At 37.9% G+C, this 25,070-nt stretch overlaps 1 protein-coding gene across 3 annotated transcripts in view; it reads left to right on the top strand.

Annotated features, from left to right (window-relative positions):
• aralar1 (calcium-binding mitochondrial carrier protein aralar1) overlaps positions 1–25,070 on the top strand; it is a 404,690-nt gene that overhangs the window by 285,691 nt on the left and 93,929 nt on the right. For all 3 annotated transcript variants that reach the window (XM_067143121.2, XM_067143122.2, XM_067143123.2), the window contains one exon: positions 3,192–3,386. In XM_067143121.2, the coding sequence (XP_066999222.1) occupies positions 3,192–3,386 (195 nt within the window). The remainder of the gene's footprint in view (positions 1–3,191; positions 3,387–25,070) is intronic.

The raw sequence follows: 25,070 nt of genomic DNA, 5'->3' as shown, positions 1-25,070 counted from the left end.
TGGGATGAACTATGTGTAAAATTTGAAAAATAAATAAATTAGGCTCTAAATTCTTAGCATCTGGAGTATGCTCATCATCCAGACTCTTTCTTGCATTAATATTCATAGAATTGTTAGTTCCATCACTGCTAATCATTACAATTTCAATTGCAAAACGGGAACCGGTAAATGTTGATTCTGCAGTCAGATCATCAATCACCAAATCTACGTGAGTGGTGTTAGTAGTATGCAAGCCACTGGACGCCACTGTAAATAACCACCAGCAGATGCAGAACTGCTAGATGGTGTTTCCACATCAACCAAAGTAAATAAAATGAAATGTTCCTGTCGTGCTTGTTAAAATCATGCTGAAATGCTGTTGGACATTGTCAGGATGGCACATGAAGATATGGTTAAAACTGACAATTCTTAATTTGTGGCTGGTATAAATTCGCAATTCATTGCGGTGTCCATGAAGTTAACCTCTCGTTGCAGCATGTGGTGCGTGGCCTGTTGTTGTGCGCCTCATACTAATGGTTGTGCAAAAATGCGTTAAAGCTAATAAATGAACTTTTTTTTTCTTTCTTGTGTCAGCCCCGAGATTAAAGGAGGAATTGAGAAAGTGTAAGGTTACCATTCGATGCCATGACACTTTCAAACTTCGCGGGCGTCCTTAGTTTTTTTTTTTTTTCATTTACAGTGGTTGGTAATGGCAGCCAGTGTCTGTAATCCTTGGCAAAAGCAATACGCCTGGACCACTACTTTAGGTTATAAAAGTAAATATACTTCTAGGGGCAGGTGGGTTGGACCTTGGCAAGTGTAATGAACATATCTCTCCTCCAGAATCATTTCTAGGTAAGAATAGCAGCATTGAAACTAACATATTGTGTAATAATCCTTCAGGGGCAGTCTCTATATTTCTACCCTTTGTTGGCTGTTCAGTACAGTAGAAGTCCGCTATAGTGAGTACGGCATATAACGAGGACCACGTTATAACGACAGTTTTTGTCCTTCCCTTCAAAATTCCTGTATTAAACTGTGTATTATCCTTTGGATGCAGCGAGAGCCCTATCACTGACGCATCATTATTACGAGCGATTAAGTGCGAGCGATTTTTTCTGTACCCAGCAATTATATTGCATGCGATTGATCATCTTCGGTATCGTTTCCTCGCTATATCCAATAGTGAGCTCTCTCGTCGACATTCAAAGATGATGTCGGAGTCGATTAGTAATACCTGTCGACTGCTGTTCCATAAAGAAAAATGGAAATGGAAGAGGAGAACATGTTTTTGTAATACATGTGTAAAATAACATATCCAATAGCAGTTGTTAACTCTTAAGAATAAAAGCTGAAGTAAACAATCGCTTAATTTTAATGCTAAATACTGCAATTAAGTAAGAATGGGATACACCTCAAGATATGGCAGAGAGCATAATTGATTTCAGAGCTTAGTTTTATTTTCTCCCATCTGGTTAAATTTTGGAAAGACTATTATCATGTAAATTTATCATGAGAAGATTATATTTCTCTACTGGCATTTGAAATAGGTTTTCATGATACATATAGTACGGTTAAGGTAGGTAAGATGATGCTGTTTGAATAAGAAAACTGGAACATTTACCACAAAATGCAATCGGTCATCTTCTATACCATATTGTTTTCTCGCTATGTACACCTGCAAGCTCTCCCCTCGCCATTCGAAGGCGATGTCAGGGTCAATTAGTAATGCCCGCCGACTGCTGTTCTCTAAAAGAAAATTCAAAATGAAAGAGGAGAACATGTTTCTGTAATAAATGCATAAATAACGTGGCCGATAGCAGGTGTTAACTCATTAGAAATAAAAGCTGAAGTAAACAATCGCCTAGTTTTTTATGTTATACATTGAAATTAAATAAGAATGCGATACACCTCAAGATACGGCAGAGTACATCACTGATTCAGAGGAGAAGTTATATTTTCTTGCGTCTAGTTAAATTTCGGAACAGCTGTTCCCATGTATTTTTGTAACGAGGAGGTTATAGTTTCTCTGTGTGTGCTTGAAATACGTTTTCATGATAATATACGATTAGGTTAGGTGACGCTGTTTGAAGAAGAAAACAGGAACGTTTACCACAGAGAGATTTTTTCAGAATGAAATTAAACATACACTTTCACGTGGTATCTGATTTTAAAAATTAACAATCAAGCAAGCTGTAGTGTGAATATCATCTGCGAAAACACAAGTTTTGAACAAACTGCCGTTTCATACCGATTTTAGTGTGTATGGCTTTTTTCCTCGACTTTTATGAAAAGTCGGATATAATGACAATCCGTTATAGCGAGTAAATTTTTCGCCATTATGAAATCTCGCTACAACAGACTTTTACTCTATTCTGTTTTTCTGCTATTCATTTATATAATTTGCATCCACATGATACCTTGCCTTACATCACAGTTTACCGGGCAAGTTGGCCATGCAGTTAGAGTCGCGCAGCTATGAGTTTGCATCCGGGAGATAGTGGGTTCGAATCCCACTGTCAGAAGCCCTGAAGATGGTTTTCCGTGGTTTCCCATTTTCACACCAGGCAAATGCTGGGGCTGTACCTTAATTAAGGCCACGGCCACTTCCATCCCACTCCTAGGCCTTCCCTATCCCATCGCCGCCATAAGACCTATCTGTGTCGGTGTGACGTAAAGAAAAAAAATCACAGTTACAAGTTAATTTTGTCTTCCGTAGTATACAAACAAATTCCCAGCCGTGTAAGCAGTCAACAATAGAGTTTGTTATAATTATTCTTAACTTTTGATTCTCTTGACAAAAGGAGACCGGTATTAAGATTTAGGTATGACAAGAGTTTGTTATGATTGAATGAAAATACAGCTCTGGAGACATTAATGTTGAAGTTATCAACATGTATACAAATAATACTGAAGTCCCGACTATTTGTTGACCAATTTTGAAAAAAGTATGTTGGAATTAATTGTTTATATGTGGCAATATGTGGAAAGATATTTTATAGTCCTTTTTAGTCTTATGCTGTAGAGCTAAGAACATCACAAAGAATGGGCAATGATTACTCTGAGAAATTCTGGGTTGCTAATATCTACTGCTCTTGAAATAAGTAAATGAATGTATGAATGATTGAATGAATCTGTCTTGAAGTTCTTTTGTACAATTCTCTTTATACTAGTTTTATGACTTTTAATATTTGTGTTCATTTACCTTTCAGGGTGCAAAAGCCTGTTTCTTACGTGATGTTCCATTTAGTGCGATCTATTTCCCCATGTATGCTCACACGAAGGAGAAGTTCACAGATGAAAATGGCTATAATCATCCCTTAACTCTACTCTGTGCTGGAGCAATTGCTGGTGTGCCTGCAGCATCATTGGTCACTCCAGCAGATGTCATCAAAACGAGATTACAGGTTTGTCCAGATTCTGTGATTGTGGTATAATAGTAATTATTTGAAAGAGCAATGTCTTGTAAACCTGTAACATTACTAGTACATTTTAGAACTTTTCTCTTTTAATAACCTAATTCTGTTTCTTATTTACAAATGTATTTGTGAATTAGTGGTACAGTAAAATTGTGGTGGAGTTGTTCTAAAGAAATGTTTTCGATTACCTTCATATACTCTTATACAATTTAGGTGCATAATATGGTATGAGGAGCCTCCGTGGCTCAGACGGCAGCACATCGGTCTCTCAACGCTGGATACCATGGTTCAAATCCCGGTCACTCCATGTGAGATTTGTGCTGGACAAAGCAGAGGCAGGACAGGTTTTTCTTCGGGTACTCCAATTTTCTCTGTCATCTTTCATTCCAGCAACACTCTCCATTATCATATCATAGTATTTATCAGTCATAAATGAATCACCTTGGGAGTGGCGACCCTATTGTAATAATAGCCTATATATGTTTCATTCATTACGTCCCTGACCCGGTCAAAGACTGGAAAACAGGTTGTCGGTTTTCATTTTCAGTGTGGTATGAATAGACTCACCTATTTATTTCATTATATTATTATAATTTTATTTTGACTACAGTTGTCCATGGTCTCATAGTTGATGTTTGCATTAAGATACCCAAATGTCTTGTACAATTTTGGAATAGTATACGACACAGCTGGATACAACTCTGGGTACAAGACTTCTGTTGCTGCTGTGTGTGCGTATTGCAGTCTACTTTAATTTGAGAAAAATAATGGTGGCATCTTTCATAATCTTTCTCTTCGTTTACTTGATACACGGTCTTCAAGGGGTTGCAACTTGTCCTTTTTCCTCTTCAATTTATGCCTTGTAAGATTTAATTGAATCCTCAGGTCTATTTTTTACTTTGCAGTTGTGTTTATATTTTTATTTCATTATCACATTTGTACTCATTATTTTATTTACAGACTTTATGCTCTTAAATGAACATGGACAGTAGATAACTGTAAGTCATAAATTTAAAACTAGAACTAGAGGACACTGAAAAGTGTGTCATTTTAAACACACTCATAAGCTATTAAGCATAATGTCTCTCCACCCATAGTCTCACAGAGTGACTTAAGCCTTTTGACTTTGTTTTCAGGAAAGTTTTTCTGAATCTTTGCTCCTAGTTCTGCACTACTTTTTACTGTTCCAAATTCGTTTCTTGTTTTCTATATAACACAAGCTTTAAAACTGACTGGATTCAGGTGTACAGTGCTAATGGTTACAATCTGAGGATATGCAACTGTATCCTGCTGTTTTCCTGTCATGTTTGCTCCACTGTTACGCGCCTGGCTCCTTACATCTTAAACTGACAAGCTAATGCTGTGTAGTTTAATCGCAATAGTGTCTGCTAATCCTTCTCCTGTTAGATCGTTATCATTCACGAAGCCCACAAAGTCTTCCTGTAGTATGTTATTTTGTAATTTTCAGTACTTTTGCCACTTGTGATAGGAGTGTTATTCCTCTATAGTTATCACATTATCATATACATTTTTTGTCCCCTTTCTTAAAAATTGGTATTGTTATTCCTTTCCCTCAGTCTTCTGGCACACGTTTCTGTTTCCATATGCACTTCAACAATCTGTATACCCATTGTAGTCCATCAGGTCTAGCAACCTTAATAATTTCCACACTGATTTCATCCATCCCTTGTGCCTGCTAATTCCACCTCTAACATTGTTACATTGTCTTCCACTGTCGAGTCATCACACCGTATTACTACCGTCACTGATGCACAATTTCTCACATTCAGCAGTTTATCAAAATACTCCTTCAATCTTTTTATTTTTTCTGGATATGTTATCAACTCTCCACCTTCCTCTTTTATTGGCTTTGAATAAACTCTTTCTTTCCTATTCGTATAATTCCATACAGCTTTTTAAAATTTTTTTTACTGCCAGCTCCATCCGTTTCCATCTTTTGTGTAAATTTTTCCCAACTTCTCTTACAGTTTTCTTACATTTTCTTTTATTGTCAAGATACTTCCTTTTACTCTTCTTCTTTTTATTATCTCTTTTCCATTCGTGCTATGATTTCTTTTTTCCTCGCAGTGCTGCTCTCACCTTCTCATTTCACCATTGTGTCTCCCCTTTCTGACCTTGGTGATCTGTATATTCCCCAGAGATAGGTGGTTTGTGAGGTGCAGATACTGATGCACCTATTGGCGCTCCTCTGTCAGTCTGTAATGATTTATAAATTTATGATTTAAAAATGATGAAAAGAGAATTAAACTTCGTTAAGTGGGAGTTAACTTTTGTGTAGTAAATTAAATATGTGTGTGTGAGGGGACGGGGGGGACGGGGGCAGAGCTCAAGACTTTCAAAGTTGGCTGGCACAATAATTAGTGGGCATCGGTATGTGGTAGTCCTGGGTGGTCACCCATCCAGGTACTGACCACGCACAATTTGCTTTAGGAAATTTGCAATGAGACTGTTACCGATGGTGTTGCGCAGTGACTGTCACTTTAGTAGACTGGTACGTTTACTTTGATGTGAGTGTGTGGATGTTGTGAATTTAGAAAGCATTGTTTGAATAAGCAGCATTTAATTTGCGGTGCAACCGCCTCCTTTCTGAGAACCAGTGCTTCATCTTGTTGTTGTTGTCTCCCTTTCTTTCATTCTCGTAGATGTTTTACCACACGCACTCTCTGCCCCACTTAGAAATGCCCTTTCGAAGTTGGACCATTCATCTTCCAAATATCCTACTTCAGTAACTGAACTTTTTGTTATTTCAGTCTCTCCAAAAAATTCTTCCTGTACATTCTTACCTTTTAATTTCCACACTGTGATTTTACTATCTCTTGTCTCCTTTAATTTTTCCATTTTCCCTACTCTCATTTTTGCTATCACAACTCTATGATCTCCATTTAATGCTTCTGGTAAAGCTGTTACATCTTTCAACTGTCTGCCATTTGTCCTTTCCACTGATTTTAACCTTCTGTCACCCCAGCCATACCTTGTAATTTTCCTGATTTTTTCTTTTACTTGAAACCATGTGTTGCCTACACTTATTCCAGTCCTCTTACAAAATTCAACTAGTTTCTCTCCTTCATTTCTTTTCCGATATGCTTGTAGGTTCTAAAATGGGAAAATAAATAAACAAATAAATAAATGCAATGTACATGTTAATCTTATAGCAGATGTATTTTGCGTGATCTATAGGAGTTGATTATGTTTGTAAGTACAGAAGATATGAGTAGAATTTTGTAAATACAGTAATATAAATTTATTAAGGATGAGCTGTGTGTTTGATAGAAAAATTGTTAGTGTAAATTATATAATACTGTATTTTAGGAAAATATCTTCTTCTCTTGTTAATTTAAAATTTAGTACTTGATAATAATGCATTTTTGTGTACCATTTGCCACTGAGGTAGATACCTCATTTGCAAATAACTGATTTTATATGATTTGATCTATATGGTCTGATTACTTTTTCCTTTCCTTGTCCTTTCATTTCTCACCTTGCCTTTAAGTCTCTCATTATAAACACTTCCTCATTAGTTATCTCCTTTTCTGGTTTTGCCAGCAATTCCTCAATATCCTTCTCTTTGCTTCCTGTTTGTGATGCATGTACTTGCATGAAGTCCTTCCCTTTGTTCTTCATTCTCAGTTTAATTTTCATTATTCTGTCACTAATGTACTCTTACCATATCCAGTTATTCCTACAGCTGTTTTGAAATTGTCAGGCCCACTCAGTTTTTTGCCTCTCGGCCACCACTCCAGTATAGAGTATATCCTTTCCTCATTCTTTTCTTTCCTTTCCCCTCCCATTTAACTTTGCTCAACCTCATCATTTCTATACCCTTTTTCTCTGTAAAATCCACCACTTCTTCTGCCTTTCCTGTCAGGATCATAAGGTTGAATATGCCCATCGTCATGATCTTTGCTACTGGTTGCCCATTTTTCACAGTTCCCCCAGCACCCAAGGAGCTGAGCATCACTTGCAGGATAGTTACAGGCAAGTTTAAAAGTGCCCTGTTCATTTTTTAGGCTATTACTATAGTGGGGTCGCCTCTTCCAGAGGAATTTTATACCTACTGCCAGGTCTAACTTTAGGCCACTCCTCAGAAGTGCGGACACCGTTTGCACCCACTTCACTGAAGTTCAGATGTTGCTGACAGGAGGAAGTTCTTCCGTTTTATCTGCCGCTGGGACTGGGGTCCTCTTCTGTCATCTAGACCATTGACCATGTCTCCTTTCTGGTGAATTTGTGTGTCATTTCCTACACAAAGGCTTCACCTGGCCTTCAAAAGGAGGACTCCTCTGCCTATAGCCATTGATGCCCCCTTTGAGGGTCAAGTTTGGTATTGGCCGCTTGACCCTCGACCATACAATCACAGGTAGTACAGTCTACTGTTACATATGGTAGCCGGATGATCCTGACCTGACATATTATATGACACTAGATTAAAGATCTATAAAGCAACAAATGTACATTAAGAACATTGCATTTTAAGCTATAAAAATTCAGTTTTCAAAATGACTCCATGCTGGCATCTGAGGGTGGTCACTATTCTCATCCATTCAAAAGTTAACAAGCTCATTGTTGCATTTAATGAAAATATTGTGTATATGAAGTTAATTTCACTAATGTTCACCAGTATTAACATCATCGGTGAGAAGGATTAAATGTTGGAGAACAGTTGCATGATTAGGGATGAAGTGTACAAAGTGAGATTTTCTGAAAGAGAAATTGTTCAAAGGAAAAGGAATAATCCTACCAGTAGGCCTAAATGTGAGGGGGATGTCTTTCATTCTCATTGATCCTTTCCTCCCATTGAAATTATGATTTAAATCTTGAATATTAAGTATACAAGATGAACTTTAAATGGATTTTGGTTCAGTTCCTTATCTGAAGGGCCAGTATTGAGACCTTCAGTTCAGAGTGTCCCATGTTTGATTTCCACTTGGGTCAGGGATTTCAACTGCATATAGTTAATATCTCTACATGGGTGTCTCTGTTTATCTTAATACACACCTTATCATCCACACACGCAGATGACCGCCATTGTAACAGAGAAGATACCAAAGAACTTTTACCAATCAAACAATCGACACAGCAAATATTTTTTCCATAACCTAAAGATTAACGCTTGTGCTTATTGTCCAATATTTTTCATCTAAGTTTTCCTTATACAGCTGATGATGACCAATAAGTGGTCGAAACATGTTCTGTGAGTGATTATGTATATTTAATTTTGCCCAACGCAAAAAATAAAGTATCAATTAGATGGTTCTTTAATTATACTTGTTGATTATACTCATCGATACGGTCATGAAGTGGACAACTTGCAATACAAATGCTAACCAAGCAGGTAACATTACGAAGATCTATCTTAGACTGAAGATGAAACTCGCAAAACTAAGCACAGATATATTATTCCTTAAAGAATGTCTGAATAACAATTTAATTCCTAAATTTTTAAAAGGGGCACAAAGAAATAACTTACGCTCAGTATTCCAAATTTCAACACAGAGAACAGTTGACCGTCTATGGCTTAAACGAGAAATCAAATTTATTTATATGAAGAAATCCTTCCTTAATCGGGAACTTTACCTAGCGCACCTTTCTGCATCAATAAACTTAGTACCATTAGAATGGGATTCTGTGCAAAAATACAGCAGAGATAAAATAGAGTGTCTAATACATAAGAAACAGGCAACATTGAATAAGAAGTTAGAAAACCTAAAAAACAATTCTTCAACAAATCAAAATAAGCCACAACCTAAAACATCTTTACATACATACATACATTATCATTATAGACTGTTATGCCTTTCAGCGTTCAGTCTGCAAGCCTCTGAGAATTTACTAAACGTCGCCACAATCCTCGATTTGTAACTAGTGTTGTGGCTTCATTTAGTTCTATACCTCTTATCTTTAAATCGTTAGAAACTGAGTCTAACCATCGTCGTCTTGGTCTCCCTCTACTTCTCTTACCCTCCATAACAGAGTCCATTATTCTCCTAGGTAACCTATCCTCCTCCATTCGCCTCACATGACCCCACCACCGAAGCCGGTTTATGCGTACAGCTTCATCCATCGAGTTCAGTCCTAAATTAGCCTTTATCTCCTCATTCCGAGTACCCTCCTGCCATTGTTTCCACCTGTTTGTACCAGCAATCATTCTTGCTACTTTCATGTCTGTTACTTCTAACTCATGAATAAGATATCCTGAGTCCACCCAGCTTTCGCTCCCGTAAAGCAAAGTTGGTCTGAAAACAGACCGATGTAAAGATAGTTTCGTCTGGGAGCTGACTTCCTTCTTACAGAATACTGCTGATCGCAACTGCGAGCTCACTGCATTAGCTTTACTACACCTTGATTCAATCTCACTTACTATATTACCATCCTGGGAGAACACACAACCTAAATACTTGAAATTATCGACCTGTTCTAGCTTTGTATCACCAGTCTGACATTCAATTCTGTTGAATTTCTTACCTACTGACATCAATTTAGTCTTCGAGAGGCTAATTTTCATACCATACTCATTGCACCTATTTTCAAGTTCCAAGATATTAGATTGCAGGCTTTCGGCACAGTCTGCCATTAAGACTAAGTCGTCAGCATAGGCCAAACTGCTTACTACATTTCCACCTAACTGAATCCCTCCCTGCCATTTTATACCTTTCAGCAGATGATCCATGTAAACTACGAACAGCAAAGGTGAAAGATTACAGCCTTGTCTAACTCCTGTAAGTACCCTGAACCATGAACTCATTCTACCATCAATTCTCACTGAAGCCCAATTGTCAACATAAATGCCTTTGATTGATTTTAATAATCTGCCTTTAATTCCATAGTCCCCCAGTATGGCGAACATCTTTTCCCTCGGTACCCTGTCATATGCTTTCTTTAGATCTACGAAACATAAACACAACTTCCTATTCCTCTCGTAGCATTTTTCAATTACCTGGCGCATACTGAAAATCTGATCCTGACAGCCTCTCTGTGGTCTGAAACCACACTGGTTTTCATCCAACTTCCTCTCAACGACTGATCGCACTCTCCCTTCCAAGATGCCAGTGAATACTTTGCCTGGTATACTAATCAGTGAGATACCTCGATAGTTGTTGCAATCATTCCTGTTCCCTTGCTTATAGATAGGTGCAATTACTGCTTTTGTCCAGTCTGAAGGTACCTTACCAACACTCCACGCTAATTTTACTACTCTATGAAGCCATTTCATCCCTGCCTTCCCACTATACTTCACCATTTCAGGTCTAATTTCATCTATTCCTGCTGCCTTATGACAATGGAGTTTATTTACTATCCTTTCCACTTCCTCAATCATAATTTCACCAACATCATTTTCCTCCTCCCCATGAGCTTGGCTGTTTGCAACACCACCATGATGATTTCCTTTTACATTGAGAAGATGTTCAAAATATTCCCTCCACCTGTCCAGTGATTCCCTGGGATCTATTATGAGTTCACCTGAATTACTCAAAACACTGTTCATTTCCTTTTTCCCTCCCTTCCTAAGATTCTTTATTACTGTCCAGAAAGGTTTACCTGCTGCTTGACCTAGCCTTTCCAGGTTATTACCAAAATCTTCCCATGACTTCTTTTTGGATTCACCAACTATTTGTTTCGCTCTGTTTCTTTCATCTACGTACAAATCCCTGTCTGCCTCGGCCCTTGTTTGGAGCCATTTCTGATAAGCCTTCTTTTTACGTTTACAGGCTGCTCTCACTTCATCATTCCACCAAGATGTTCGCCTTTTCCCGTCTTTACACACAGTTGTTCCTAGGCATTCCCTTGCTGTTTCTACTACAGCATCCCTGTATGCCACCCATTCACTTTCTATATCTTGAACCTGTTTACTGTCTACTGTTCGAAACTTCTCACTAATCATATCCATGTACTTCTGTCTAATTTCCTCATCCTGGAGATTTTCTACTCTTATTCGTTTGCAGATAGATTTCACTTTCTCTACCCTAGGCCTAGAGATACTTAGTTCACTACAGATCAGATAGTGGTCTGTATCATCGAAAAATCCGCGAAAAACTCGTACATTCCTAACAGATTTCCTGAATTCAAATTCCGTTATGATATAGTCTATTATGGATCTGGTGCCCCTAGCCTCCCATGTATAGCGGTGAATAGCCTTATGCTTGAGGAATGTATTCGTAACAGCTAAACCCATACTAGCACAGAAGTCCAGCAAACGCTTCCCATTCCTATTAGCTTCCATATCTTCCCCACATTTACCAATCACCCTTTCATATCCTTCAGTTATATTCCCAACTCTCGCATTGAAATCGCCCATTATCACTATTCTATCCTTGCTGTTCACCCTGACCACAATGTCACTCAATGCTTCATAAAACTTGTCAACTTCATCCTCATCTGCACCCTCACATGGTGAATACACGGACACAATTCTTGTCCTAATTCCTCCCACTGACAAATCTACCCACATCATTCGCTCATTTACGTGCCTAACAGAAACTATGTTGCGTGCAATGGTATTCCTGATAAAGAGCCCTACCCCAGACTCTGCCCTTCCCTTTCTAACACCCGTCAAGTACACTTTATAATCTCCTATCTCTTCCTCATTATCTCCCCTTACCCGAATATCACTTACTCCTAGCACATCCAGATGCATCCTCTTTGCTGACTCAGCCAGTTCTACCTTCTTTCTTCCATAAGCCCCATTAATATTGATAGCTCCCCATCGAATTCCATATCGTTCGCCAAGTTGTTTCCATGGAGTCCCTCGCCTGTCAAATGGGAGTGGGACTCCATTACTCCCATAGGTCCGAGGCTTGCTAAAGTGTTCTGAGCTCGGTTAATTCATGAAGCAGGATGCTGCCCTACTTGCACATAGTCCAAGTGAGGATCTCTCCTCTAACGGGTTATGGACCACCGGTGAATTGTATAGTCCTAGCCGCCTGAGCACAAGGAGGGCCACAACTCAGAATATGTCCGAGATGCCCACTCCCATTCCATAGCAACTGGTATCCCGACTCTCAGGACCACTTACTAGGCCACTCAGCCGTTGCCCATGGTTCACGAACTAGGACGTGACTACAGTAATCCACAAACATGAACCATCCACAAACATGAACCATCTTTCAATTGTAAAAAACTTCTACCCCCTGTCAAGAACTTGTCGAACACATCTTTTACAGAACAAGAACTACAAATATCAGGCAAAAGGCCAAATCACAATTGGGATAGTTTCAACAACAGATGGGATTTAATTCAAACTTTGGCAGAAACAGAAACGGCCATACAAACCCTTCCAGTCAACATTCAAAATGACATTTGACATGAAGCAAAGAAAAAAATTCCCTCCGTAATTAAAGGTTTTCTGACTAATTCCATTAATACTAAGATTGAGAAAAATCTTCAGCGTAAAATTAAACGAAATGATGTAATTATAACGAAAGCCGATAAAGGTGGAACAGTGGTAATTTTAAATAAAACCGATTGCATTAAAAAAACGGAATTTTTTTTTCGTTAACAACAAGTTGTTGTTGTTGAAAAACACCCCACCCAAAAAATTCAAAGGAATTTGGAAGGAATACTGAAGCAAAGCTCTTTCCTTTTTAATGATGAAGAAATTACATAAAAAGGACATACCTATGAGACCTGTAATTAATTTTCGGGAAAGTCCCACATACAAAGTCTCCCAATTTATTCATAAGTTCTTGACCCAGAACTACGTTTTTTATACCAAAACCTCGGTAAAAAACTCCAAGGAATTTTGCAATGCTGTTAAAGATTTCAAATTAATTTCTTCTCACGTAACATGTTCCTTCGACATTAAGGATATGCACACGAACATTCTTATAAAAGACACTATTAAGATTATAAAAATTAACTTATTGGATCACAAACATATCAGTAAACCCAAAATAGAAAACTTTTTAACTATCCTGGATTTCGTATTGAACCATTCACCTTTAATAACCTGAGGATTTATGAAATCACAAATTTCTTTAAGAAATACAACGCCAAAGTAACTTTTTCAACCAAAAACAATACGAAACATAGATTCTTCAATCACAATAGAGCCAATAAACTTCAAGATGACGAATTCCAAGAATCTGGCATTTATAAGTTGACATGTACTCAGTGTAAAAAAACATATGTGGGACAATCAGGAAGGAGCTTCATAATCAGATATCAAGAACACGTCAATGGAGAGAAATACAGAAGATTCTCTGCTATGGGAGCTCATATGAAAGAAGCGAACCGCAATTTCACTAATATCAAACAGGACCTTCAAATCATAAGTAAGATCAATAAAGGAACACTAATGTAAAACCTAGAAAACATCTACATTTTTCTTGATAAATTAGAAAATGGGGAATGGAATCTTACCGAAATGTATGAGCAAAAAGACCTCTTATACGAGCACATCAACAAATACATGGAATGGGTTGACAGACAACAAATAAGACGAAAAAATGTAATAATCAAGCACGACGTCGCAGAATCACTGCTAAGTCTTCCTCCTCCCTCAAATGACGTACTAGATGATGACACAACTCCACTTCCCTTTTCTTCTGTAGATTGCATGAACAATCAAACCGTGTCACATCGCTACTACACTAGGTCGTGCACAAAGACAGCTCCCCAAGGCAGCGCGGAATAAACATCTTTCCATGATATGATAACGTGAGACAAGCTGCCCTAACCAGATGACCGCCATTTTAACAGAGAAGATACCACAGAACTTTTACCAATCTAACAATCGACACAGCAAATGTTTGCACGTTATAAATTTCATATTAGAGCCCGTGTTGTCAAAGTATCAACTTGTGAAAACTTAGATTTTATAATTCCACCTTTACAGTACTGTAATTGTCTTTATTAAAGAGATTACATTAAATTACACTCGTGAAACATGTTTCGTCCTCTTATAGGACATCTTCAGTCACAAATACATAATATTAAAAATAAGGCGACGACACATTAAAATAAGTAAATGCAAAGTCTTTGTATCCTGTGACGCGGCGTGATAGCGTCTTGTCAATCTTCAATGTTAAAATGGTGCGGCGTGAACATGATATGAAGCATGAAGTCCAATTAAAATCATATGTTAAAACTGTTGTTCAAAACAACGAATTGTCAATTATAAAACACCGTAAGTGGCTATGCGAATAAAATTATGTGCATATTGTACATAAAACAGTGTTGTGGTGATGCCACATTATAATAGCTTTCTTGATTAGGAGGTGGAGTTATACTGATGCAAGTTGAACCTGATTGTGTGTTGACAATAGGCGCCTAAAAAATAAAAAGAATATATGAATGAACTGAAGAATAAAATTCCATTAAAATGTGAACTAAGTGCCCATCCAGTCACTCACCTCCTTGCCCGTCCTACGTTGACCACTCCACCTCAAGTGCTAAGGCTAACTGAGTGACGTCCTCGAAGGTCATTGACGATCGTTCAATTTAAACTTAAAGACGCGATCATGATCACGGCGGAAACCGAAAGTGCAATACAAAAGTTACCGATAGAGAACCAAACAGAGACGACATTTAATGTAAAGAAAAAACTTTCTAATTTAATAAATAATAACAAAGATAGAATTTCTACACATCATAACCAAACGATAGCTTCATTGAAACAGAAAATTAAGGAGAATGGTTTGATTGTGACTAAGGCGGACAAGGGGAATGCGATGGTCATTATGAATAAAGAATCATACATACAGAAAACCGAAACCTTTTTCGCAGAGAATTCATTCAAAATTATAAAAACAGACCCGATGAATATCATTCAGAGAAACTTAAAGAAACTTCTTAAACAATCTTCTTTCATTCTTAATGAAAGGGAGTCCCATAAACTTATTAATATGAACCCGGTATTCCGACGGCTAAGGCACTACCGAAGGTGCATAAAGAGAATATACCTATAAGACCCATCATTAATTTCAGAAATAGCTCTGTATATAAGACGTCTAGATTTATACACAATTAAAAAAAAAAAAAAAAAAAAAAAAAAAAACACACATTATAGATTTGAGGGTAATAGGTCTATTAAGAATTCCAAAGAATTTTGCGATCATATTAAAGATTTAAACATGCAATCGAACCATAAGATGTATTCATTTGACGTCAAAAATATGTTCTCGAATATTCCAGTATCAAAAACAATAAATCTTATAAAGAATAATCTACTTAAATACAGTAATTTGAGTAGGCAAGAGATAGTTGATTTTATTAATATTTTGGAGTTCGTCGTCGCTAATAATTACTTTACTTTCAACAGCCAAATATATAAACAGGAAGGTCTTCCTATGGGAGCCCCAGCTTTGGAAATTATGGCGGAAATTTATATGGATTTTCTTGAAAATAGCAAAATCAACAACATTAAAGGATTAATAAGCTGGTTGAGATACGTAGATGATACATTTACAATAATTGACCATAGCATTACTAATGGACAGGAGGTGTTAGAACAATTAAACAATATGGATTCACAGATTAAATTTTCTTTTGAAAGTGAAAATAATAAAGCATTAAACTTTCTTGACATTATAATTATTAATGACTCTAATAAACTTAGGTTTAAAATATTTAGGAAATCTACTCAAACGGCAAACTTAATTAAACAAAATTCCGTACACCCGGCAGCACATAAGAGGGTCTCCTTTGACAGGATGATTTATAGAGCTTATAATATACCCATGTCAGAAGCAGATCGTAAAAATGAATTGGATACTATTTATTTTATAGGAAAAAGAAACGGGTTCAACAGGCAATTTGTGGATAAAATTATTAGCAAAATTGAGAAAAAATCATTTTCCACATTAACCAAGGATACCAAAAAGAAAGATAGTTATGCCCTTTTTACTTATAGTCACAGTAAAATATACAAAATCACGAATGTTTTCAAGAAACTTAATATGAAAGTTTCTTTTAAAACAACCAATAGCAACGCTCATCTTTTCTTCAATCAGTACACTATCAATAACGGCAATAGCAAATTTCAGAAATCAGGTGTTTACAAATTAAAGTGTCAGCAGTGTCCCGCCAGTTATATTGGACAGACAGGCCGCAATTTTAACATAAGGTATAATGAACATGTTAATGCGTCAAAGTACGGCAGATTCTCAGCATTTGGTTCTCATATGGACATTACCAATCATACATTCACGGGCATACAACAAGACCTTCAAATTCTCCATTTATATAAGAAAGGAAATCTTTTGAATATTTTAGAAAACATCTTTATAAATATTGATAAAAAATGCAACCCGATTTATAATCTTAATGAGATATCGGAGGATATCAATATACTTTTCGAGGAGTTAATCAATAAATTCTTTTCACGAAGGCGCTTGAGTAATACGTTACCTCACGCCTCTCTCCTTACGTCAATCTCTTCTCAACTTCCCCTCACAGTCAGTCCTCAACGACCTTCGAGGACGTCACTCAGCCTTAGCACTTGAGGTGGAGTGGTCGACGTAGGACGGGCAAGGAGGTGAGTGACTGGATGGGCACTTAGTTCACATTTTCACGGAATTTTATTCTCAGTTAATTCATATTTTCTTTTTCTTTTTTAGGCCCCTATTGTCAACACACAATCAGGTTCAACTTGCATCAGTATAACTCCACCTCCTAATCAAGAAAGCTATTATAATGTGGCATCACCGAGCTCGATAGCTGCAGTCGCTTAAGTGCGGCCATTATCCAGTAATCGGAAGATAGTGGGTTCGAGCCCCACTGTCGGCAGCCCTGAAAATGGTTTTCCATGGTTTCCCATTTTCACACCAGGCAAATGCCGAGGCTGTACCTTAATTAAGGCCACGGCCGTTTCCTTCCACTTCCTAGGCCTTTCCTATCCCATCATCGCCAAAAGACCTATCTGTGTCGGTGCAACGTAAAACAAATAGCAAAAAAAAAATAATAATAATAAAATAAAATAAAAAAATAAATAAAAATAAATGTGGCTTCACCACAACACTTTTATGTACAATATGCACATAATTTTATTCGCATAGCCACTTACGGTGTTTTATAATTGACAATTCGTTGTTTTGAACAACAGTTTTAACATATGATTTTAATTGGACTTCATGCTTCATATCATGTTCACGCCGCACCATTTTAACATTGAAGATTGACAAGACGCTATCACGCCGCGTCACAGGATACAAAGACTTTGCATTTACTTGTCGTCGCCTTATTTTTAATATTATGTATTTGTGACTGAAGATGTCCTATAAGAGGACAAAACATGTTTCACGAGTGTAATTTAATGTAGTCTTTATAATAAAGACAATTACAGTATTGTAAAGGTGGAATTATAAAATCTAAATTTTTACAAGTTGTCAGCAAATATTTTTTCCATAACCTAAAGATTAACGCTTGTGCTTATTGTCCAATATTTTTCATCTAAGTTTTCCTTATACAGCTGATGATGACCATTAAGTAGTTGAAACATGTTCTGTGAGTGATTATGTATATTTAATTTTGCCCAACGCAAAAAATAAAGTATCGATTAGGTGGTTCTTTAATTATACTTGTTGACAGGAACACTCAGTAGTGAATACTCTCCTTCACATAGGGTTGCGTCAGGTAGGGCATCCAGATGTCAGACAGGGCCAGGTCCACCCATGCAACATTAGTTGTACCTGTGTTGCCACTAGAGTATGGGAGAAGCGGAGGAAGAAGACGACGAAGAAGAAGATTATTATTATTATTATTATTATTATTATTATTATTATTATTATTATTATTATTATTATTATTATTATTATTATTATTATTATTTTGTTTTACATTTTATGGCCTGTATTGGACCACTCCAGTCAATTATACAAAGGATTTCTTGATTTCCTATCAGCCCAATATTTTTTTTCATTCTGAGAGATGCTGCCTTCCTTTGTTCTGTTGAAAATACTCTCCCATTAGACCTTTTATTGATCTTGGTCTGTAGCCTCGTGTGTGTGTCTTGAAGTATCTAATATCCTCCTTAATTTCCGTGATCCATTTAATCTTGGTCTTGCTATTCCATAATTTTTCAATTATTCTTCTGCTAATTCTGGTGTCAGGAGTTCTTATAAGATGTTCAAAGAATGATAAAAGTTTTTTCCTAATTGTGCTCAATACTGGCTCAATTTCCTTATAAACTGTTTTATTTGATGCTATTCTCCATTGTCCATTAACTTGATTCTGTTTATTTATGCAGGTTCTAATTCTTCTTCTTTCTGTCTTAAGTATTTTGTCTGTTTCAGCTGTATTAGTAGTTTTAAAAATGGTTTCAGTAGCGTAAGTTATTTCTGGGTGTGTGACTGTTTTATAATGTCTTAATTTTTCTGCTATCGATAAGCTTTTTTTAAAAAAATTTCGTTAGGGCTATCTATGGATCACGATGCTTGTATTTTAGCTGTTTCTTGATGTCATCGTCGTTGTTTGCCACAATGGATGTTCTTAGTGGTTAGTTTGGCAGCTGTTTTCTTCTTGGTGCCTCAAGCTTTTCTGGTGGCCCAGTAGTCCTTAATTTTCCGGCTAAATTCAATCTCACGTTCCTCAGACATTTTCCTGGTTTCGTCTTTTGGTCTGTGGGTAACTTCTGTGAGGGAAGTTACAAAGGATTTAGTTTTAAGAGTTGTATGATAGTTACTCTGATCAGCTATGTCATTTTGATTTATATGGAGTTCCAAAAGGTCCCTTCTCCACTTGCTTCATCCACACGAATCCAGTAGCTTTGCCCTTGTTAAGAGCCTTAAAGATCCTATGGGATAACCTATTTGAGTCCTCCATTCTGGATAGGTGTCCGTGAAAAGCCAGTTGCCTTCTTCTGAAGGTATCTATGAGATTTTCTTGGTGTTCATATAGCTCACGATTTGGTTGATACCATCGGGTTCCATCTGGTAAAATTCTTGGTCCCACTATCCATCTCAGGAACTTTCTTTCTTGAACCTCGAGGGCTCTTAGTGGGGTCTTCTTAGTTAAATATAGACACTCTGCTGCATAGAGGACCGAAGGTCTGATTACTGCATTGTAGTGTCTAAGTTTCACATTCATCGACTGATTTTTTTGAAGCATATGGTTTTCTACAGGCATGGTAAGCCTTATCTAGTTTAAGTCTCCTATGTTCAAGAGCCATTGTTTCACTGAGGTCCTCTGAGAACCATTCCCCAAGGTACTTTACACTTTTGACTTTCTTGATGTAGATATTATCACTGACTCATCATTCCAGGGACATCTTTGATGTTAGTAATAAACTCGGTCTTTCCTATGTTGATCAAAAGACCCGTTTTAGCCGCTATTGAGTGCAGTGTTTGGAACTGAGTAGTAGCCTCCTGTATGTCATTTGCCAATAAAGTCAGATCGTCTGCAAAGGCTAGGCATGGTATCCTTAGGTTGTTAGCTTTAATCCCCATCCGTAATCCAGTGTTCTCTGGAAGGAATCTCATCCACTCTGTAATGATCTTTTCCAGAACGCAATTAAATAATATGCATGAGATGCCATCTCCTTAACTCACACCTGTTTTAATGGCGAAACTCTCAGAGAGTTGTCCTCTAAACTTTACTCTGGCTGTGGTATTGTGCAAGGTGGCTTGCACCAGCCTATTGATCTTGTTAAGTCCTAGCCTTATAAAGAGTAATTCTGTCTACTGAGTCATATGCTTTCTGGAAGTTGACAAATATAGCTACCCATTGTCGGGCTTTTGACTTGCTGTATTGAAGGATGGTCTTCAGATTTTGTATCTGCTCGGTACAGGGTCTCGATGCTCTGAACCCTGCTTGATATTCTCCGAACTCTTTATCCAACTGTCTTGTTACATGGCGTTCCAGAATCTTGGAAAATATCTTACAGGTAACAGCAAGGAGTGATATTCCTCTGTAGTTACTGGGATCTGTTTTGCTTCCCTTCTTGTGGATTGGATGGATAATGGCTGACGTCCAATCATCTGGGAGCCTCTCACTAGTCCATATCTACAGCATTACTTCATGTATTCTCCTGAAGGTGTGTTCTCCGGCATGTTTTAGCATTTCTGCTACTATCCCGTCCTCCCCAGAAGCTTTATTATTCTTGAGTAGTTTAATTATATCTCTGACTTCTTCATAGGTTGGAGGAGGGATAAACTCAGTATTAGGGTTAGTTGGTTCTGTAACTTGGAGACGTTCAATAGGTTCTTCTGCATTTAAGAGTCCTTTGAAGTAGTTAGCTAGGGTCTTGGTAAAATCGCTGTCATTAAGACAAAGGGATCCATCTGGTCTCTGGAGATGTAAGGCAGGGGAAGCGAATTGGGTTGTTTGTTGTTTGAGGCCCTTATATAGATCTCTAGAGTTGCTTCTTACAAAATCCTCCTCTGCTTGCTTAAGAAGTTCCTGGTTGTGCTTCCTCTTGGCCCCTCTTATGATGCTCAACATAGTTTTCCTTTGTGCAATAAAGGCTTGTAAATTAGCTTCGTTCTTATGTACATTCCATTTGATCCACGCTAGCCGCCTAGCTTCTATAGCTTTATCACATTCGCTGGACCACCATAGATGCTTGTTCCCTTTAGGTCTGTTGGGGATTGTTTCCTGAGCCGCTACTGTATGGCATCCCTAAGTTGATCGCATTTTGTAGATGTGTTAATCCTGTTGGTATTATGAATCAGTCTCTCTTGGTAACTAGTGCTGTCTTTGAGTTTGGTGATGTCAAACCCAGGGATCTTCGTGTTTTTCGCTAACATACCCATGGTCTTTATTAGTGGTTTCAGGTTTGTATTAACCAGCGACAGGTAGTGATCAGAGTCAATGCTGGCTCCTCGTATCACCTTGACATTCATAATATCCCTGTGGTGCAGCTTGTCTATGGCTATGTGGTCGATTTAGAATTCACCCATCTTGCTATTTGGGCATCGCCATGTCATTGCTTTTCTGGGAGGATGTTTGAAAGCTGTAGACACCAAAAGTAATCCATACTTGGTGCAGACACTGATTAAGCGTTCCCCATTGGTAATTGGTTCTCTTATGGGCAGGATATCTTCCTACAATCTTCCGGTATTTCTATTCTCTACCGATCTTCTAGGGTTTCCTCAAGGGCATCCCAGTACTGGTTTGTCATTTCTGGGGTTTTCCTGTTAGTCATTGGTAGGAGTGTGGAAGTTAATCATAGAGTATCCCCTATTCTTGCATCTGAAGGAAAGCACCGATGTTCTATCGTTTGGTGATGAAAAGTCAAGTATGCTTATAACTAGCTGCTTGTAACTCTGTACTGCTGCAAACCCAGTCCCAAGGAATGGTACATTTTCCATTACTCTATTACCAGGTTTCCCTTGATATATTCTATATCCTTGAGACTCTATGGCTTCTTCGTCCAGAAACCTAGTCTCTTGGAGAGCTGCTTTACTGATGTTTTTGTCGTTCAGTACATCAGGTGTATGCTTAAGCTTTTCGGTCTTGATCAAGGAGTTTATATTCATTGTGGCTAGATACGTAATATTTCGTTTCAAGTTTCGTTTAGATCCGACTGGGTCACATGAAGGTGTAGGTCCCCCAGAACCCGATGACTTACTTGTGGATTGTCTACCACCTAAGGTATTATGTTCATTAAGTTTGAAGATGTGTGCTTGCTTACTAATTTAAAAATAAAACAGAATAAAAATATTCATGAAATATTAAAAATAAATGAAATAAAATACTGAAGCATTGAACTATGTAGTCTCACTTAGTACTTACCTTATTATTTACACATACAATTGTTGATGTGCACCAGCTACAAATAAATGTAACGATAATAGAACAAGAATCTTGAATATCTCTAGGGTGTGAGGTAATAAGCTTACTTTGACAGCATAACATTAGGTTCCGGGAAAAGTACTTTGTCGTTTGGTTTCCCAATTAAAGTTTGAGGTTATCTGATCTACCATTGAAATAAAACAATTAATTGTATTTGATACTAAACAAAGTATATTCTTTGAATTTTAAATATAAATGGTAAGATTTGCTGCGATAATTTTAATGATAATGTAAAATTCTGAAATTACAACTGAAAGAAACTCTAGGCATTAAATTTGGAATCCTTTTGACTGGACATTTAAAACATGTACAAGAAATTTATCCCTCACTGTTTCACTTAACAGTACCTTGAACACTTTGAGTGTTATTATGATGTATTCCTTTGAGTTGGTGTCAGGTGTAGGTATCTCAAACCTAATTTGGTGAAGTATCCTTTTAGTTTCACAAACGAAATATAGCATGGCTTGAAAATATAATCACACTTCACATTCAACTTTACAAGTAAGTTAATTCACTGATGACTGTTAGTCTGCATGATGACAACTTAATATTCGGTTGTCACTGAACTGACACAAGAACTCGACCGAACAGATACACAAAACACACTCTGAACATATATTCCATTGGTCATTGATGACTATGTATCCATGTCAGTGCTCTACCTCCAGCTGACTGACTGGCTAACTGTGGCCTCGCTCTCCATATGAGTATCCATGGACCAAGACTCCTTCCATCTGACTAAAACACTTCATCGCTCAAGGCATTCCCTCCAACTCACTAGCTGCTATAGGATACTGCTCTTTATATAGACACTAGTTGTCACATGGTATTACACCCACATCATCTTTAAAACTGTCCATGACATCACTCACACCCAGCTCCAAAGTGTTACAGATTGTGCTGAAATAGCTTGAGGCAAACTGGGAACTCCCTAAATTATCTCATACTTATAAATGCATACAGTGACAAAGTGATGACTTGACAGTTACTGTAACAGTATTGCACCATGTGTTGTAATGTCTTAAAAGTTTCACAAAATATATCCATATCTGATATTAGGCAGCAAATCTCACTCTACATTATCTTAATGCTAACACACGCACGCACGCACACACTCTCTCTCTCTCTCTCTCTCTCTCTCTCTCTCTCTCTCTCTCTCTCTCTCTCTCTCTCTCTCTCTCAAATATAATGAAGCAAGTGATAATTAATCAATGAATAGCGAAATCAGATGATATAATTGAATAAAACAATAATAGCAATAATAATAATCGATGCTATCCATGCCACATGCCTCTTGATGGAAAAGCACAGAGAGAGACAGAAGAGTGTACACATGGCATTTCTAGACCTAGAAAAGGCTTTTGACCGTATCCCACACGAACTTATTTGACGAGCTCTTTGCTGTCATGGCGTCCCTGAAGAGTACGTAAGCTGGGTGCAACTTCTGTATCGCAATTCCACTAGTGTCGTCCGGAGTCCTGCTGGAATCTCTCCACCTTTCGATATCACTGTGGGTGTTCATCAAGGTTCTCCCCTTTCACCATTGCTATTCATCCTCTGCATGGATACGGCAACAGCTGACATACAGACTTCACATCCCTGGACCCTTCTTTATGCCGATGATGTGGTACTTGCACAAGAAACCCGTCCTGAACTCCAGCATCAGGTTCAAACGTGGAAGGACAAACTGGCTGAAAATGGACTGCACCTCAATATCCAGAAGACCGAATACCTGGAATGTGGCCCCCAAACCAGAGGTACCATAAGTATCAGCGAAGAAGACCTGCAGAAGACCATGCAATTTAAGTACTTGGGATCCGTCGTCACCTCAAACTGTGACACCACTCCTGATACTCGGATGAGGGTTAATGCAGCTTGGCTCAAGTGGAGACAAGTCATTGGAGTCCTCTGTGATAAAAAGATGCCTCAATATCTAAAGGCAAAAGTTTATAAGCGTGTGGTACAGCCAGCAGCGATCTATGGGACTGAATGTCGCCCCATGACGAAACAACAGGAGCAAATGTTGACAAGCATGGAGATGAAGATGCTTCGATGGTCCATGGGCCTGACCCGATGTGATCACATAAGGAACACGGACGTCCGGCAAAGGTTTGGTGTCGCGCCCATCATAGACAAAGTGAGGGAAGCCCGTCTCCGCTGGTACGGCCACGTCATGAGAAAACAGGACGACTCAGTTGCCAAAACAGTGCTCCACATCAACCCAGAGGGAACAAGACCACGAGGAAGACTGGCAAAGAGATGGACTGACAACATCAGGGCAGACATGCACAGTGTTGGCTTAACACCAGAAGATGTCAACGACAGACAGAAATGGAGGAGATGTAGCAAAGCAGCAGACCCTGCAAGTCGGGATTAATGCTAAGAAAGAGAGAGAGCAATAATAATAATAATAATATACAAAAGAATATTTGTAACAGGATTTGAACCGTTACAGCTGTTAGGAAGGAAGTTGGGATAGGAAAGCTAAGTGACAGAGTTGAAAAAAATTAACTGTGGTGGTTTGGACATGTAAAAAGGATGGAGGAGAATAGATTGTATCAGTGAAGAGCGGCCTAAGAAGATGAAATCTGGGCTGGGATAAGATCACGGAAGAAGAACGGTGGAAAGAAAGAGGAAGAAGGAGAAGTGCCTTAAATATGCCAACCCGGCAGGAGCTGGATAAAGGGAAATGATGGTGATGATGTATTAAGGCTGTTGTCCAATGTTCTGGAAACTGTTCAGTGATCCAAATTTTTGTTACAGCCATGTTTAAGGCAATCCGAACTGTATTACTTGAATATTTCCACATCCCTACAAAAGCCTGGTCTTCTTGTATGCCTTATAATTTTTAAGTTCTTTTAGTGCTAATTCTGGAAATGTTGGAGGGTTGTGTTATTAAATTTGTTTTTTATTGGATTATTATTG

Source organism: Anabrus simplex, chromosome 3, assembly GCF_040414725.1.
Source record: "Anabrus simplex isolate iqAnaSimp1 chromosome 3, ASM4041472v1, whole genome shotgun sequence".
Classification (NCBI taxonomy): Eukaryota; Metazoa; Arthropoda; class Insecta; order Orthoptera; family Tettigoniidae; genus Anabrus; species Anabrus simplex.
The sequence above is the reverse complement of the archived record's forward strand: the minus strand, read 5'-3'. Positions and strand labels throughout refer to the sequence as shown.